The 18,633-nt window shown below is 42.2% G+C and overlaps 2 protein-coding genes across 2 annotated transcripts; one reads left to right on the top strand and one right to left on the bottom strand.

Moving 5' to 3' along the window:
* Positions 1–279: 279 nt before the first annotated feature.
* Positions 280–1,333, top strand: LOC6546025 (cuticle protein 7). The gene is made up of 2 exons (XM_001971174.3): positions 280–426; positions 758–1,333. The coding sequence occupies exons 1-2, from the start codon at positions 280–282 to the stop codon at positions 1,040–1,042; spliced, it is 432 nt and encodes a 143-aa protein (XP_001971210.2). The 3' UTR covers positions 1,043–1,333.
* Positions 1,334–2,558: 1,225 nt separating this feature from the next.
* LOC6545949 (transcription elongation regulator 1) lies at positions 2,559–14,975 on the bottom strand. Its single transcript, XM_015158151.2, has 5 exons — positions 14,761–14,975; positions 12,849–12,904; positions 4,055–4,260; positions 3,381–3,672; positions 2,559–3,090 (listed from the first exon to the last, which is right to left on the bottom strand). Exons 2-5 carry the CDS (start codon positions 12,849–12,851, stop codon positions 2,695–2,697), a joined length of 897 nt encoding a protein of 298 aa, XP_015013637.1. The 5' UTR covers positions 12,852–12,904; positions 14,761–14,975; the 3' UTR covers positions 2,559–2,694.
* Positions 14,976–18,633: the final 3,658 nt, after the last annotated feature.

The following is an 18,633-nucleotide window of genomic DNA, read 5'->3' as shown; positions in this document are numbered from 1 at the left end:
ACTTGTGGCATGCACCACCAGTCCACCGGCCAATCCACACCAGCGTTTCTGGCTGCTGTGCACCGTGAAGATGTAGTTAGCAACGTGACTATGTAATCAGCATCGCTCCAGCCGCTAGGAAGTGGCTGCTCCGAGCTTTCAACTGCTGCCGTAACAGCAAAGTGAAAATGATTTTCACCCCGACCACTCCTCCGGGGCCAATCTCCGGTCAGCACTGGGCGCCCACTCTTCTCGGCCACTTCGTTATGTTTCTAATCAAATTAATTTCGGCAGCAGCTCATGCCCACGTGTCCGGTCAGCATGGCATATGGATGGGGATTCGGCTTCGTGATCCTCTGGCTGCTGCAGATTGCGCATACGCAGCGTGGTCCGGCTGAGCATATCGAGTTTTACAGCGATTACGGCAAAAATCATGACGAGGAAAGGGTGAGTCTGGCATCTGTTTCACAACGACGCGAATTGCGCTTAATAAAATCTTTATGATGATAAATTAATATAGTAATTTAAATACCAGATACTATTTTTCTACCTGTTTTTATTTATTGGCTAAACTTAAAATAAGATTCTTAGCCATCTACCACTTAGTTGCACCTTTTCAGTTTACTTGTGTTATTTGCACATACAACCGCTTTATTTATTTATTATTATTTATTAGACCTGTTCAATATCCTAATTAGCATCGCAAACATTATTTTCTACATTACAACTTTTAAGAGACACAAATGGGCGAATATTAATTTTACTGTCCTGCTTCCAGCTCCACTACTCGCATCAGTACCACATCTCCGACGTGGCCAGTCAGGTGCACATCCTGCACCGAGAGCAGCGTCATGGGGACTACGTCTCCGGGTCGTATGCCCACCTGGAGCCCAGTGGACATGTTCGCAGTGTGCACTACGAGGTGCGGGGAGCCAACCGGGGATTCAAGGCCGTGATTGAGCAGCGCACCGGGAACAGTCGGGTGCACCAGGCGCTGGAATTCCGGAGCAGGCAACCGATCCGGGCTCTGACAATTGCCGAGCCTGTGGCATTTGTGATTTAAGGTGTTCAGCGGCGTGAAACCGGCCCGTAAAGTAACAAGTGGCAAGCGGATTATTTGTCTTGTCTTACGCAGCCGTAAATTGCAAAATGTTTAATTGTCTTTCAATGACTGCGCTGACTTGTTAAGTGAATTTCTTATATGAAATTTAAATTGATTTCGGGAGTGGGCCATAAAATGTAAGCGAACAATTTTATTAAAGTTAAAATGTAAATATTTTGGGGTTATATTTCAAGCCAAGCGGAATGAATGAATAAAATTATTTCCTTTTTGTTTTCGGCGACAAGCAAACAACTAGAGGCAAACGAATTCTGGTTGCTATCTTTGAGCTGCTTTTGTTCAAAGAAATTTATGGCTACCCTTAGCATCTCCATTATCTACAACCCAATCTTGGGTCTTTTAGCTTAAGTAATTGTTTGAACCAACGAAAAAAACGGTATTAAATTAAACACTTAGCGTATCAGCTACTACCGATGTTAGCTCACTTTTCAAGCAGTCAAATATGAAATTCATGCTTAATTATAATAAATTAACCGTCTCTATACTCGTATTTGGTTGACTAAACCCGTCGACAACCGAAACTGGGTTAACGACACCTATACAGGGAGCCAGGCATAAATCACAAATTTTTGGCTGCAGCAGAAGAATGATTGTATTTTTGTTAGCATTGCGAGCTAATTATATTGTTTCCATTGCTGCCGCTGACGTCCCGTGGTCAGGGTCTTAAGACGCCGCTCTGTGATCACTGATCAGCTTAAATGATGGCCCAGAAGCCGCTGCTGTTCCACGACACCGCTAATTGCAACGGCTAATTGCCGTATGTTTTGTTGGCACTGCTTTTTGAGCCCAGTTTTGAGTGCCTGCGGCTACAAAAAGTCGTTCAAGAAAGCGCCAATCAGTGGTGGGTCCGTTAATCCGTTTGACAGCTCACCTTGTTCGGCTTGCCCTTTTGCTGACCCCTGGGAGCAATTAAAAGGCCATTTAGGCGCCATCCTCCTCGGGTAAGCGGGATTTCCCTTTCAAACGTCTCCCCTTAAATTTTCACCTCTCATCTTGCGCAGCTACATTTCCCCAAGTTATCTCTTATGCATCTGTCAAGTTCGTCGCCTATGTCATTCGTTTGTGGTGTTGCATAATTAAGTTTGTTTAACTAACTCTCACTTAGAGTTTTATTTACCGATGTTTGAGTTACCAAATAGTTTTATTAGTGTCAAGTTCGTCGCCTAAGTCTTTTAATTTATGAATAAACTAATTTTTATATAAGCTTAAAAGGAATGTTTAGAGATGTTTGCTAATTCATTAATTCCAATTAGTCTTCGGATTGTCCATCTCAAGCTAGTTACCCAATATTTAATTTCGATCTCGTGGCCTAATTTACTTTTATGTTCCGTTTTTTCCCGCCAGTAATTACTTTTATTAGTCTTCACAGTTTCGTTGCCTAAGCTTTTAGTTTTTTCGTAAAATGGTTAATTTCAATTCCTATGTCCAACATAGCCGCCCATCTGAAGTTCCAAGCTCCTTAATTTCGATTACGTTTTATTATGGGATGTTTAATTTTATTAATAGTTATTTACAACATTGTGGGCAAGTCTTAAAGGTAATGTTCGCTTAAATGTTTGCTTGTTTTTCAGCAGCTGCCCGTCCATCGCACCCGCTCAACTGGTCTGCAACGAGTTTTGCTCCTGCTGCAGCTTCTTCAGCGCCTTCTTCTCCTGCTCCATGTGCAGTTGGAGGAGCTTCTTCTGCTTGCTATGTTTCTTCAGCTGGGCGCTCTTCTCGTGTGCCAGCTTGTAATTGGCAATTGTTGTGGGCTGCTGCGTGCTTGTAGATGTTGTCGTCGATGCGGCAATTGTGGTGCTGTCTGCGGATGGAAGTGGTGCCGGTGTGGTGTTGGTGGTGCTAGTGCTGGTGGCTGTTGAGGTGCTGGAAGTGGTGCTTGTAGTGGAGGAACTGAGAGCCTGGGACCGCGACTGAGCCTGCTCCTCGTCGAGCCGCTTCTCGAGCTCCGCCTGCCATTCCAAGGCGTTCTCCTCCACCGGCAACTGCTGCAACTGCAACGAGATGATGCATGCGATTATGACATGGACATGAATGTGGATGTGGATGTGGATGGGGCAAGATGATTGTGAAAGGGATAGTGAGCGGCATGTTTGCGATGCGGGGGTGTTTGACTTGATCGGGCTGAAAGGCATTGCAATCTACAGTGTCAAAAGCGGGGTTCGTGTCTGAGGTGTCTGGCTTTAATCTCTTGTACAAATTATATATAGGTAGTTCTAAATGCATATCAGGTATCGGCGGCTCAATAGCGCAGATATCGCTTGCGACTGTCGTATTGCCTTACATAGTTCCAGGGGTACGCGTATTTGGCCTTCTCGTAGGCCTTGTACTTCTTGGTCTTCGCGTTGTATTTGCCCTGCAGCTTGTCGGGCACGATCGCCGTATACTTGATGCCCACTCCGGGCACATACTGGGCGGCCAGTCCCGGCACGGAGGTCACTCCTCCGCTGTAGGCGTTGCTGGCCAGCTGGCCGTAGTTGTTGCCCTTGGGCGGCAGGTTGTTGTAGTTGGGCGGGGCATAGGGTCCGGCGGGAATCGCCCAGGTCCTTGGTCTCGAAGGCGGTGGCAATACGTAGCTGCGGTTAAAGAACGAACGTTTGATTTTAGATATAATATCAGTACCGAATTTGTTGACGATATTATTATCATTTTAGCAATAACCGTTTTATATAATTATTTTGTTTCATTCAATGTCAAAAGCAACAATATTATAGCTTGTTATGTATTTCACAAATCTATTAATAATGCAAGATTACATTGTATGATGGTCTTATAAATATTCAAGTGTAATATAATACCACCGATGCCAATTCATTTTCTCTACATCTGGCCGAAGGCGAAAATCCGAAAATACCAGGAATTCAATTTATTTATATAAACAATTTATACAAATGGCAGATTGACCCTTGCAGCTAGTTTTACTGGTTATTGATCTCTGCGAAACCCGTTTGCACTTACACATAGGGATTGGGGTTGGGTACGTCATCGCTCTGGTCCTCCCAGACGGGCGCTGGATCCCGGTATGGCTTCCTTGGCGGCTGCGGAGTGGTGCGCGGCGGAGGTGGTGCTATCGGTCCTGTGTTGGTGCCCCAGTCCACCCGGATGGCCTGCGCCTGGAGGCTGAGACTGGCGACTGTGGCGACTAGCAGCAGGCAAGGAGTGAGCTGAAAAACGAGTTTGGGTTCGGATGAGTGTGGGAATCCTCGCCAGAAAGTGCTGTGCATTGTTGTGTTTGGCAAATTGGTACACGATATCGCGGCTGATATCAGTTAGAACCGACCAGATCGAGATTAACCGATTCGGGACTCAAAACAAATGTCATAAAACCTGCTTCGCCTTATCATCGACGCAACCTCGTATCGATGATCAATTAAAATCGCTTTATTTAGTCGCATGGCAAATTGGACACAGACTCAGCCAAATCAATTTCAATTTGAGGCAAACAAACAGTTCGCACTTGAACTCAAATCGAAATCGAGTGTGTATAACTCGAATGTAATAACAATAATTACATAAAAAAAGGCCCCTCGCCGCCACTTCTCTTGTTAATAAAACAATGTCAAGTGTTAAATTGCTGCAGGTGCTTGAGGTTTTGTTTGACAAAAAAGGTGATCGAATATTCAAAGAAATTACTTACTTTATTGTTTGCTGATTGCCTTGCACTTTGCTCAGATGTTTGGTCTATGAATCGCAAATACCCATTAATATGTATGACGACTGTTTGTTGGGTTAATTGAATTACCCGTTCAAATAATAGATTTATTGTTGATTAATTACATTCAGTTCAAGTTTTTTTTGTACTATTGCCTCTGTTGCTTGACACTTCTTATGCGATTCTCAAATCGATTACAATGGACAACGCTGCAGAATGCGACATTATTTATGGTTAGATCTGTGTTCCCCCCAGCCTTTCGCATTGATTGCCGAGTGTTTGCTTAACTAATGAGCCTCGAGGAAGTGTGTGCTCCAGCTCAAGACAGCCGCCAAACGCACCCAACTCCAACTCCAACCCCAACCCCAATCCGGCAATATAATACGGGGCTAAACCTTTGAGGCCAAGTATGGTCATTAGTTACCTCACGGCATGGAGTTATGGCCCGGCTGGGAGGATAGGCATCTGGCTACAAATTTGTCAGCACAGTAAACGCCAAAAATGGATTCGATAACGCTGATGTATGGATACCATATGGCTCGGCTTAGGACAACGCGGAGTTCGCTTTTATTGACCAATTTGAGGGGCTGGGATTCTTGTGGCTGCTACAAATCGATCTATTTCGTTTTTTTAGTTTTTCCCATGATTGACAATGCAATTGATTAATTGTGAGCTAATTGAAAAAGTACACTGCCGAAACTAAATGGCCGTAGTTCTTAGTAAATGGGTGCATACAATTTTGAATGTCTTAAAATGCACTATTTGAAGCCAGAATTTCTGATGTGTGTATTATTAACCTTTTCGAGAAATTGCTAATTGATTATTTTAATTTTAGGTCAATAAGCCGCGAGATGTCATAATATCAAAGTGACTGATCGACCTATGGTGCAATTCTTCGGCTGCATTCGCTGGTCCATAAATTGCACGTTTGACAACAACATAACCCCAATGGAGGATCGTGAGGTGGCTAATTCCAGCAATTATGTACAACACTTGCCCCGAAGAGGCGGCGGTTAAGCTGTCGGCGGGCTCGGCTATGCCCCGTTTTGGCTAATTGATTGACAATTTTGCATTGAGCTCTTATTTGCTATGCACAATGCATATTGGCATGAGCCGCCGGTTGCTGCAATACCTGTCCGCCGATCGACGCTGTCATCGCATTTGTGCAATCATAAAAACACGCAGAAATCAAGGCCAGCATTAACGATAGCTGCACCGTACATGCCAAGTTTTTGCCTGCTATCCCAAATCAATGGTGGAGGTTGTCATAAAAATAAGGTGAGACCGAAACGAGTCCGGAAAGCAAATTACGGGTATCTTGTTTATATAAGAGATGTAGGATAGCTACGGCCAAACACTTTCCAATGCAGACTGATTTTGAGGTGTATCTCCTGACTTGGATGCGCTGTGATTCCCTTTTATGCTAATACTTAAGAAACGAAACATTAGCTCACACTAAGTCTGAACCAATAGGGAGGGCACTGCTTATCCTTATAAAACGTGCATCTCGCGTCGACATTTTCGTCTCATTTGGTCGTTTTATTCGGAGTGTGCCCCATCATGGTGTTCAAAGGCATTATTCCGAGCCAGAAATCAAAGCGGCGCGGACAACTATTCCGACTCAGCCAGATCTCAACACGTTTTGCTCCGTTTTGAAAACCTTTTAATGACTCCAGTTTGACAAGACCTGTTATTAGGCGGCATGAGAAGCCATAAACTCGGATTTGTGTAACAATGGGCGCCCTGCCGGCAGTGTCACTTCCGACAGACAAAATAGCGCTGACCCTGAACTTGAGTGGATCGCAGATGCTGGTTGGCACTCCACTGAGGCTAAGACTGTTTCTGGCTGTTCTCGGTCTTATTCTTGGCCACTTAATGGCTCGCAACTCTGCCGGTTGAATGAACCCCGTAATGGGGACTCTCCCTTGGGTCGTAACTCCGTCTAGGAATGCCGGGCACTCCTCTGCGCTCCGCAGCGATCTTGATCTGGTAATCGTAATGGCAATGGTAATGAGCAGTTCTGCTCACTAATTAAAAACAATCAATAAAGCCTAAGTAAACGGCGCTCCACACGGCCGGCACTGCACCGCATTATCATTATCATTGATTAACGCAGTTTAGACCGAAAATAATCATTTATTATCATACTGACTTGGGCTGCAGTTTTGTTTGGTGCCGCGCGCTTTGTTCCACTCTGAAATTAAGTGCTTAGACAAAATATTTTGCGAAATTTGTGCAGCCAAAAAAAAGGCAGCTCGTGCTTATGTTTTTTTGGGTCAAGCTTAGATTTAATTTAATATGGCCAAAATAAAAGAAAAGCCTCCTTAGCCAGCTGACTGTGGCTTAGTGTGGATTTGGATTATTGTGGCTTATTGTGGTTCGGCTACGGCGGATAAATCGGACGAGATCTCGGTTTCTTATAGTTATTGTAAATCTCTTTTATTACACAACATTATCGAAAAGGCGAAACAAAGTTTGGCGCTTGCATTTGGAGCGTTCGAATTGTAATTCGATAATAAGTATGCCATAATCATTTTTTAAACGCCCTAATTGAAATAATTCATATTGGCTTATGGGGGTACCCCTCATGAGTAGTTAGATATGCCTGGCTCTCTGTTTTAGTGGTTCGTGCGGGCCGCAACACTGCAGCTTAATTATGAATACGGGCCTTATGTTTTCCAGTTACCATTTGTGAATTGCACTTTTTGCAATGCGGGCGTGAGGCGAAAGCCCCGAAAACAATAATGATAAATGGTTATTCCCTAAGCTTGGAAATCGTGTCAAGAGTGGGTGATGAAAGTAAGTCAATGATACAATTACCGAAGTCCGATTAATGAAAGCAAATGAGAGATGCGAAAACACAGATCATTCATCAATCAATGTGAATTCAAAAGATTCACAGGGCGATAGATGGCATACAATAAACTGTCTTCAGAGAAAAGAGATCTTGAGCGGATTACTCCAGTTATGGCACTGCTATCAAGTCCCACAATCAATTATGCTCTTGGGCCTGTTATTCAGATTTTGAAAAGGTCATGAGAAGGTAATCAAGCGATCACGATTGGAAGTCGATTAACGAAATAAGATGATAATTTATTACAAAATGATTGTCCCATGAGTTGGATTGAAATAGGCGCTTTACATAATGAAACAAAGAAAACGTTTAGGACTGTAAAAAAGGCATTTAAAATTTTTCGTTTTACTTCCTCGTTACTAATTTATACCTATGCCCATACAAACTTCGATTAATAGCTTTGCAGTAGAGTTTTCCGAAGCATAAACTTTGCATAGTCACCTCCACTAAGTAACATCCTTTTCTCTTAAGAGTTTAGTCTATGGGATCTTGTTTTTCTTTAAGACTTGCTAGCCCCATAATTAAATGACTGGAAATACAACATTTGCTAGACTAGTTGATGCCCACAATAGCTATTCCTCGTGTAGGGTTTTCCAAGCATAAACTTGGCTTAGTCACAGCGAGTAAGTAACATCCGCTTGATGCACTTAGTACTACTATTATTCCCAACAAGCTGGAAATGCCAGGTGAGATCACAGATAGTACTTTATCAATCGAGGCGAGGTGGGTGTTATCCACCCGCCGTTGGCGTGAAAATATCATCCATAAATCTGCAAGATATCGCGCCGTAGGTGATCATTAAATTTACATCTTAATGGCTTCTGGTGCAGAACGAGAGAAGACATCCGGCAGATCACTGAACTGGGTCCAACTACGGTGGCCAAGTGCTCAAGTGCCCAAGTGGCCAAGTGGTCAAGTGCTCAAGTGGCCAACCGTCCAAGTGACCTTCACTCCAAGTCGAGAATCATAAATAGGGGGCTTAAGAATGACTTCATCTGCCCGATGTCGAACAGGCGAAGCGTGTCACGTAATTAGCCCCAGCATTTTTTACAACGCGCTCTCATTTGCATATTAAGCACGGGCCTAGCCTGCGATTCAGGTTCGGAATGAGATTCAGTTTCGGTTTCAGTTCTAGTTGAAGTTGTCGACTTGTCGTTCCTCCAGATACAAATCCATCTTCATCAGATCGGATTGGATTGGATTGGATGAGTGGGGTGGAGTGGAGTGGGTTGAAGTGGAGGGAAGAGAAGAGCAGAGGTTCAAGGCCCGGCAAATTGTCGCTTGTTCAGTGCAATGGCAGTGCCTAACCATCCATCAATTAGCCAAAGTGACCTTGATAAATCGGAGAACGAACCGCAGCCCACCGAAACCCCCAAAAGCGCATTTAGGAGGCTAGGTAGCGTTAAATTTGAACATGGCTCTTTGACGCCAAATCATTATTTCGTGGTTAGAGTTTCGTTTTACTTTTTGGCTGTGCTCGTTTGTCACAAGCTCGCAAACTCGTTTCCATTTGTATGTTTCTGCCAGCTTATAAGCATTTGTTCGACTTATTTTGTTATTTGTTGGCCTGCCATTAGATTCGGTTTTCAGTGCATTGCTACACAGCATTCACATTGTACCGGGTGTGCAAGAGGCAAATAGAGGTGAAGTACCGAAAACAATATTCGTCTCAAGCTTCCTCATCAGTCTGAAGTGTGCACAGCGAGAAAATGTTTACTATTCTTAGCTTGTCTTCCTTTGAGGGATCTTTGTTTTATTTTGATTAGAAAAGATTTAGTTCTTTACTTTAAGTGCCACTTGAGGTATTACATTTGCATATATGTGGAATTTAAAGCCACTTTTTGTTAGAATTTATTATACCCTTTTAATAAATAAGTTATTTCGTACTTTGAATTTGAATATTAACCGTATAATATACAAATATGTGGTAGTAAATTATTTATTTCCTGTGCTCGCTCTACTCAGCCGATATTTCGCCATAACCTTGTGCTAGGAGATCGGCACACCAGCCTTTTGATCTGTCTGTTCGGTGGCAGATGTGTCTTGAGTTATGGTGGGAGATTGGCAGCGATTTATCTTGGTTTTGGTGAAGGTGCCTGCCAGACGCATTATCGATCGGATTTTGAGGCTCCTCCAAGTGTTTCTGGTTTCGAAATATAGAATGTCTAGTATCGGTTTACAAAGCGAAGAGGCTAAGTGATTTTTGGTATTTGATATTAGGAGCGGTTAGGAATCGACAGATTTAAGATGGACAAGGGAACATCTGCGAAGCTTTCTCTCCCTTCTAAAATCATGTATTCCTGATGTGTATGTATTCATGCTGAAAACAAATATTTCGCATTAGTGAAATCACTTAATTTGCATACTTTCCCAGGCAAACAAATAGACGGCAAGAAAAGCAATATGATTATGCACTTTGATTAATTGCCACACTGTTCCCATGCTATTCAAGACATCAGATTTCAGAGAAGTTCAGCCCAAGTCAAGTCCATATCCATAACAAAAGAATAATAAACAATAATCGATGGCCAAAAAATGATTTGCAAGTCGCATAACCAAAATTTATAAGCAAACCAGACGTGGGAGTCTATCAGCCGCCCAAACAGAAAAAATGCCAGAAAATTTAATCAGAAAACATTAATAAGTAAGTAGAAATCATGTTGATTTCAATTACGCCGCCAAATTGCGCATTTTAAACGATTTAAACCATGGGGTTAATGAAATTTCAGTTCTATTCATAAGTAAATTTCTTGATTTTCTCTTCAAATTCAAGCCTGGTCATGGTGCGTAGGTGGATTCTATTTGCACAACAGGCATTGTTCTCCATCGGATGTTGTTCCCAGACAAGCTGACGGAGCACAGCAAACTTGACCTTTTTCCTCATTCAGTACTGAGATGCTGAATTCGCCGATGCCGGTGATTTCACCCAACATGCAAGGGGCGTGTTCGATTTTTAATTAACACGAAAAATGGGCAAATTAAATGCTCGTACTTTGATCGCAAATACACTCGATAAGTGACTCGAGAAGCATTTACAGAAGCTGAATCTCGAAAGTTGCGCAATACATTAGATACTCGGATAAACATGGCTTCTGAACTGGATTCGAAGATTTTCAAGGAGATATTTCAATGATCCACAAACGTGTCATAACAACTTTAATTGGATTTTTAATTGGAAAATTCATTTAGAGGCTCTTGTTATAATATTTCAGTTGCAATACTTTCTCTGTGTTGGACCTTTTTCGCATTGTTCAAAGTTTTCTTGAGGAATAACATAAGTTAAGGTAATATGATATTTTTGCCGCATCAATCTTGTTTGGCGCACTTGTATGTTCATTTATAACTTCATATCGGACCAGAGAATGTTAAAGTTCGCTCAACCCAAAGGTATAGCCAATTTGGACAATGGTATCATTGGGAGATCTCCCCAAACGTTTCAGCCAAGTCATTCATTTTGGACATTCCGAAGGGGCTGCCAGATTTTGTGGGTCAGAGATCTGCATCATCATAAATATGTCCCAGGGAATGCTCGAGGGCTCCACATTTTTGGCAGTTCGGCTTTTCTGGTTTTTCGCTGGCCAGCTGATTGACTTCATCTCGATAGCAGGAACTCATTGAATTTCTGGCATTTTGGGCGTTTTGGTTTCGCAAAGAAAAATGGTAAAGACCGTACAAAAACCTTCGAGACGTAATAACTTGCATTTTGAGTAGGGCACTTAATGCGTCTCGTTTTTTCCTTGTTTTTAGTTTTCTCGATTTTCAGTCCGACTAACTGGGCGCTAATCATAAATCTCAACGCAACAGCAAGTCAAGACGCCTAATCAACGGTTACGAGCCCAAAAGTTAATGCCTGTCAGGCGGTTAAGTGTCTTGAACTTTTAGCCAGGAATGTTGTGAAAATGGAAAAATAAATAAAACGAAACGAATCGAACTGAGTTAAATCAATTCCAGTGAAAACAATGGCCCACTGGTCAAGACAATGGGTTAGCTGTGTGTTCAGGAGGTCAATGTGCTACCGTTAGCGTTGAAAATGATTTCGGAGCGTGGCCAAAGTAGCATTTGATTGTTTTGTAAACAAACCGAAATCGGCCGATAATTTGTATAATTTATGCTTTGTTTGCATGCTGCATAAAATCAGCATTAGGGCATGGATACTCTATGATTTGTCAATTCCATAACCCACAATCTGAATCACAATGCAAAATGCTAGCTGATTGACTGATAGCCAGCCCGCCCGATCGAGTGTCGAAAGAAAATCGTAACTATAATATTTAATTTATAATTCCAAGATCGCGCAACTGCGATGAACCCATCTGCACTTCGGTTAAGGAAGTCATTTAAATTAACAAATTGCATATTAATATAATTATGCTCGGCTGCGGGCTCTTGTGGCAAATCGCCAAAAACAGAATTTTAAAAATAATCGAACACGTTAATTACTTAAATGATGTTGCACAAATATTGTTTTTGCCCAACGTATTTTGACAATTAATGACGCTGATTTCACTCTGACCAGCGCAGAGCGTTTTCATTTCCGGTGAGACATCAGCTCGCAGCTAATAAATGTGCAAACATGAGTCCCAAAACAAACTTGCCACAGAACAATGCGTACGGAATGAATGAGAATCACTCGAATCGACATCCAACCGCACTCACATGGCCAATTGTGGGTCAATGCCTTTGTCAACTGCAATTTCTGTGTGCTTAAAGAGTGGTTTTTGTGCTTTGCCCTTGGCGCTGCAGCCAAGATTATGCGAATTATGGTTTAATATTAAACAAAAGGCTGTTACAAGTTAATAAGATGTTCTCAGAAAGTTTGAAGGAAGTTTCGATCTTTCCAAAAAACCGAAATAATTCATCATTGTTTACTTATCCTTAAGGAATGCTCGTGCTGAACTCTTGTTTCTTCTTAAAAATAAGCCGAGCATTTGAATTAAATGTATTTATATTTCCCACCTCATAAGGTAAGGTCCAATGACACGAATGCCTGGAATTGGATTGCTCATGCTTTGATGCGAAATTTATGCAGTTGCTGGGAGTGTGTGTCAATTTCGTTGGACGATCGTGCTCGCGGCTTAATTATTCCAAAAATTATGTGAGAGCAAGCACAGAAGTCGAGAAATGCATAAATACCTGCATTTATTACCCCCCACAACACGAGTCGATCGATTGGCGAGCTACACATGTTTAAACCCAATTACGGAGCGAAAATCCAATTAAAATTAACAATGCATTAGAATACTTACCATTTTGTGTGGATTGTGTATGGTCGAATGAAACCCGAAACTTCTAAGTCGCTTAACTGCAAATATATTAGTTGAATTACTGAAGGGTATATCTTTAGGTTTTCACTACACCAAAATAGTGTTGCATTTACTGTATAATGTACAAAACAATTCGATCGATTTTTACTGCAATCACTGGAGTTGCACTTGAAGTTTTTGCATAACCTTTTGAGCACGGAAAGTTGCTCGACCGTCCTCCACAAGCAGATTTGTTATTAATTTAAAGCGATCAACTGGTCAGCCTCAGTCAGAAATCAGAAATCAGAAGTCACCTCCATTGACGACAGTCGACTGTTGCCTATATACACCCGGGTGTATAGTAATTGTAGACGAGTCTGGCATATCGAATGCCGTGTGGGACAATATCAAATCAGATTTAAGGTAAATATCAAATGGAATGGGCCGCGCTCATTACGCAATCGCCTTACTTAGTTGGACCCTAGTGAGCGGTTACTTTTGGCGGTGATTGTGTCCGCGATGACGCTGACTTTTGGCGTCTCAATTACCAGTGTCCGTGGCAACATTTGGCTTTCTGGCGGAGATCGAGATCGAGATTCGTTCCACACATGGCCGCCCTGATAAGAGGGTATGTGTTTCAATCCGAGGGGGAGTAGCGCACGATTCGTGGTGCATGCGTAAGCGTTGGAACCAATTCAAATGACCATTTACCATTTTCTTGAAAATCTTAGGTACGGTTAATTTTCAATTGCCTTTGGCGTGGTGGCGGCTCTCAGTCGTTTTGGCCACAAAGTGTCGCAAAGTTTGGCCGAATACGAGCCACATGCCACGCATTTTAAGTGCCGTCCAAGTCCCAACTATTTGCGATCGTAAATATCCGAGGAAGAAGGCGTGCCAGTATGCACTGTCCGGCCAAAAAACGCCGGCCCATGTCACGGCTAACAGTCGAAACGTGACTATGTTTAGACGGACTCCGAGATTTTAGGCGTCAAGGCACTGGAGGTCACCAGCTCAGCGGTAGAATCTCTGGCAGGCCCAAAACCCGTTCCGAGCTGTAATGAGCCCACCGATCAGGCGACCTTAGTTATCTGCTCGGCCAATTTAAGGAACCATGATATGTGCATAAATTAAGCATTTAACTTTTATAGAGCCGACAAACTAGTTGGAGCAGATGCTATGGCTGGTCTTGAAAAATTCAAAACCAATTTGCGCAAATTAACAAGGCTTTATAATCATTGGCAACACCCAACTTCAAGTACCCACAATTATCCGCTGTGGAATCTGGGAAAACATTTCCGGCATATTAAACGCAAAAAGTATAAGGAGATATAGCAAAACCAAATGTCAGTTGGTTGCCCGTGATAATAACAATAATAATTTGCGGCCTGTTCAAAACTCATTTCCAACTTGCTGCATTTAAAGAGGCCATAAGCGTTTTTAACTATTTCCCTCCCTTTTATGTTACTTTATTTTATTGAGTTTTGCTTGGGAGAAAAGTCATGGGCGAGCTTTAATTTATGGCAGCTCGGGAAACAGATATTTCTGTAGATTGGTTTTGCGCAGTTTTTTGTGGTATTTTTTTGTTTTTTTGGCTATTTTGACAAATGCCTTAAAGTGTTTGGTGCGTGCAAAACGGCGGAACGCCTTCAATTTTATTTATCTTTGTGGAATTGATTTATTTATTTGCATAAATTTAACACGCCTGCGACAGCAGCTGCGCAGCCTGCAGGCTATAAATTGTCTGCATTGCAACACGCAAGTTCGTTGCCTGAGTCTTTTGTTTCTGTCGCTGATCTTAACGATCCTTTTATGTTTATTTTTACTTTTACGTTTCTTGGACTTTGTTTCATGCACTTGGTCAGAACTTCACAACACACGTTTATATTTAGCATTCATCAGATGACACTGCACATACTTTGCCGCTGCTGGTATCTGAAGGATATAGTACTGTTTATCTGCTGTGGGTATCTCGATATCGAACCGCTGTTTCTGCGCTAAAGCATGACAAAACTCATTGAAGACACGGGCCACACTGAAAGCAGCGAATGTGGTAGCATCAGCACAAAGTCTCCGTCTCCCGATTTGTCGGCCTGCGCTGGTCATCAGCTGGTTTGCGAATCAGACAGACGGCTTCGAGCCAGGCCCGAACTCGGAAAGCCGAGCCCGAACTCCAACTCGGCTGCTTTTCGCTTTGTTTTCTATTTCCAGGCGTGTTTTTGAGCGCTTTTTGCTTTTTCGTTTTTGCCAGCCAGTTTTCATTTTCATATGTGGCCCAGGCAACATGTTGCTAGGGCCGTTTCCGGCATTAAATTCTTGAAACATGTTGCCAAGCTTGGGATACACAAATAAATAAATTCAATCGACTAAATGGTGCGCTTAGTTGGAACTACTACTTTTATGGTCTACATTTGCTTAAGTCACAAGAGCACTAAATTAGCAATGATTGGTATTTGGACGGACTCATGATTTTGCAATTCATCTAGGCAAATATTTTCCCAAACTAAGATTACATTTGAGAATCGACTGAGTTAATGACGTTGGTGTGGGCTTGAAATAATATTTTGAACGCCAATAGCATAATTAAATATTCCGACATATGCCCGATAAATAAGCCCAGCTAATTTATTTTGCTTCTGTTTTTCATTTTAATGACCCAACATCTCGCTTGTAATTCATCTGAATACCTCATCAACTAATTATTAATGATTTGTTTAACTTAGAAATATTTAATGAATTAAGTAATGCTAATGCCATTCATCAGACGGACTTGATTTGTTACCGAATTCTGAATGTTAAATTTACACTTTATTTACCATATTTACATTTATTTTTGTCAATATGGTAAAAATCAAAATGATGTTTATAAGACTCAATTAGCATTTGTTTTCAATACATTAAAGGTGATGAAAAAATGAATTAAAAGTGCACTAAATTGCTCAGGAACTCTGTAAACTCTTGATTTTGAACGCCACTAGTTGTAGGCCTATTTGTGTGGGACATCCATGACCTCCTTCAACAAATCACCTGGTGATAACACACACTGAACCACAATGGAGTGTGGCACTACACAGAGCGATTACGTGAGTGACATTGAAATTGGATCCAGCATGATATATAGTCTGAGGCGGCTGAGCTCTTTACGCATGAACTGAAGGCTGGCGTATTTTAATTTCTTTCATTAAACACTTGAAAGCCCCCACACCGAAGTGGTTGTCCCCATCAAATTGGATTTCAGCCGAGTTTGATTTTATTGGCTGGCCAAGTTAATGAGCCCCAGACAACACTTCGTATAATTATCGGTCGCCTTTTGTCAACGCAAAATACTGGTGTGTTCGAATTTATTGAATTTAATTTTATTTTATGGGTTCACAATGTTTTGCTTCCTCGTTAGGGCATCAAATTATGCTAAGTGATTCTGCGCGACTGCAAATTCGGCTCTGCCTTTTGCGGCAAGATAGTTCAGGTCAATTAAATTGTAAATTGTAAATGCAATTAAAAAGCCATATCAATCAGTTCGCCTATCGATTAGCATACACAAGTTTTTCCAATTATGTGTGTGTCTGTGTGTTTAAGTTCGAATAGTAAATCAACAGAAATGTCTGTTAAGATCACTTTGGTCTGACAAGTTGCCTTCGGTGAGATATGGTAAAGTGCACAGAAAGAAATTAGGCGCTCCTAATGGGATTCCATATCTCAGCGGGGACTATATCATGATACGTTTTTCCGCATCATTTCGAAAACGTTACCCAGGCTCCTTTTCAATATATATAATATTTATTATATTTTATTTCCCTCACTGTATGTCTGCTTCAGTAAAGGTGATGGTGGTTGTTGGGCTGTGGTACTGTCTTTGGTCTGCGCTGATCATTGCTGGGCAAAACAGGTCTTTCAAAAGATTATTATCGCTTTTATGGGGTTTTTATCGTTTTTACAGCATTTTTTATGTCTTTATGATTGATCTGATGAAGTTTTAGTTTTTGTTCGCCGTATTTTCGGGACTTAACTGCTGCTGGTCTTTTGCAAGTATTTGATTTTTGGGTGAGAGTGTGGGAGAATTTTGCTAGCCGAAATAATCTGATGCGATAATTTTAATTTTGATAAATTACCATTGCCAGCGAGCGGTTGATACATGGTAATTTTCCAATAGCTTTGCGGGATTGGAGTGGTTTAGTCGGCGGAAACTGGGTTAGGAACCGAAGCCTTATCGCTATATGCTGGCCCTGCCCAACTCCACCCAGTTCTACCTATACGGCTCGCATTTCTGGTTTCTGGACTCGCAACTTCGAATTAATCTGTCAACGACTATCGACCGCCGATCTGGGAACAGCTACCCGGTTACCCTGTGCCCCATATGCAGTTACAGATGAATTAAACATGAGACACCAGCCACCAGCCACCAGCCATCAGGCTTCGCATTGTTTTCCCCCACCTGTCATAATTCATACCCGGGCACATCTAACGAATGCCACCTAGATATCAACCCACGAATTCTCGATTGCAAACGCTGAATGATGAAATATTGATATTGAACGCCTGACTGAAGCGGCAGATATAAACAGCACTGGAAATAATACTATTGGATATTGGATATTACTATATTTATCGAACACAAATATATTACAGTGATGAGGTGAAAGATATAATGAGAGAATATTACTTGCGAAAATCATATAATCCGTGGAGTTGTTATACCTAAATTCAGTATACCTACTTTATTTCACATGTACCCATATGGCAGAACCCAGCTCCGATTCGGGGGCAATCGGCCGCAAAAGTCACAGCCAATAACCCAACTCAATGCCTTCGAATTGCAGCGGATCGGAGTGGATCGGATTGGATCGGGTGGAATGAGTGCGGGTTCATTTATCTTTATTAGGATTGGCAATTGGCAGCCACGCAGATAAGAGCCAGAGGACAAAAGGCGATGGAGGGTCTCTGGGAGGGAAACAGCGCGATTACAAATCATTTGTAATGTCGCCCGAGCTGATACGCTCATTTAGGTTGGTTGTTTATGTAACACATTTCTGCTGGCCATAAAACGAGATTTCTAGTGGTCCCGCAGCACTTGCACTTTGCAATCGCACACAATTAAGTGCAATAATTTATGATAAATTGCCATTTAATCAGAAGAATAAACCCAATACCAATGTCGAACGGAACGGAACCGAACCGAACCGAAACAATTTCTTTTTAATTAACAATATGCTAATGGCTGGGGCTCCCATTTTCAGTTTCAGTTGCCATTTCAGGTTCAGGTTCAAGAAACACTGGAACTAATTCGCAGATCGGCAAAAGAAGGAATTATTATCGGGATTTGACAATAAAAATAATCCCCGCCAAGCTGCCAAGTGTCGATTGAACAGCGGCATCGGCGTATCGGACATGATTGAACGAATAATTAATGGCCGGGGATTAGCGACAAGTACAACGGGCCCCGCTGGATGGATGCTGTACCGCCGCGGGCAGCAAATTAATCAGCACCGGTAGACGAAACGGACGTGGGCGTGACAGTCTAGATGGAGATACGGAGCCATACGAGTGGAGCTGGTTCTGAAAGGAGTTTGTCATGGAGCCACTCAACTGAACGCCTTCAAGGCCAAGTCGTCGTGCTCGCATTCGATATCCTTGCCGCACTTATCCACGCACTTAATGCTATTGATTCCATAACCTGTTCAGTATTAGGGTTCATTATGGCTACAGCATATGCAAAACACCAGCTGGGGCAAACGACCTGCTCGGCCAGAGTATAAATATAGAAGGCGCGCATATTTTCGACTAAAATTAGCGA

This window comes from Drosophila erecta, unplaced genomic scaffold (assembly GCF_003286155.1).
Source record: "Drosophila erecta strain 14021-0224.00,06,07 unplaced genomic scaffold, DereRS2 tig00000021-arrow-pilon, whole genome shotgun sequence".
Taxonomy (NCBI): Eukaryota; Metazoa; Arthropoda; class Insecta; order Diptera; family Drosophilidae; genus Drosophila; species Drosophila erecta.
The sequence above is the reverse complement of the archived record's forward strand: the minus strand, read 5'-3'. Positions and strand labels throughout refer to the sequence as shown.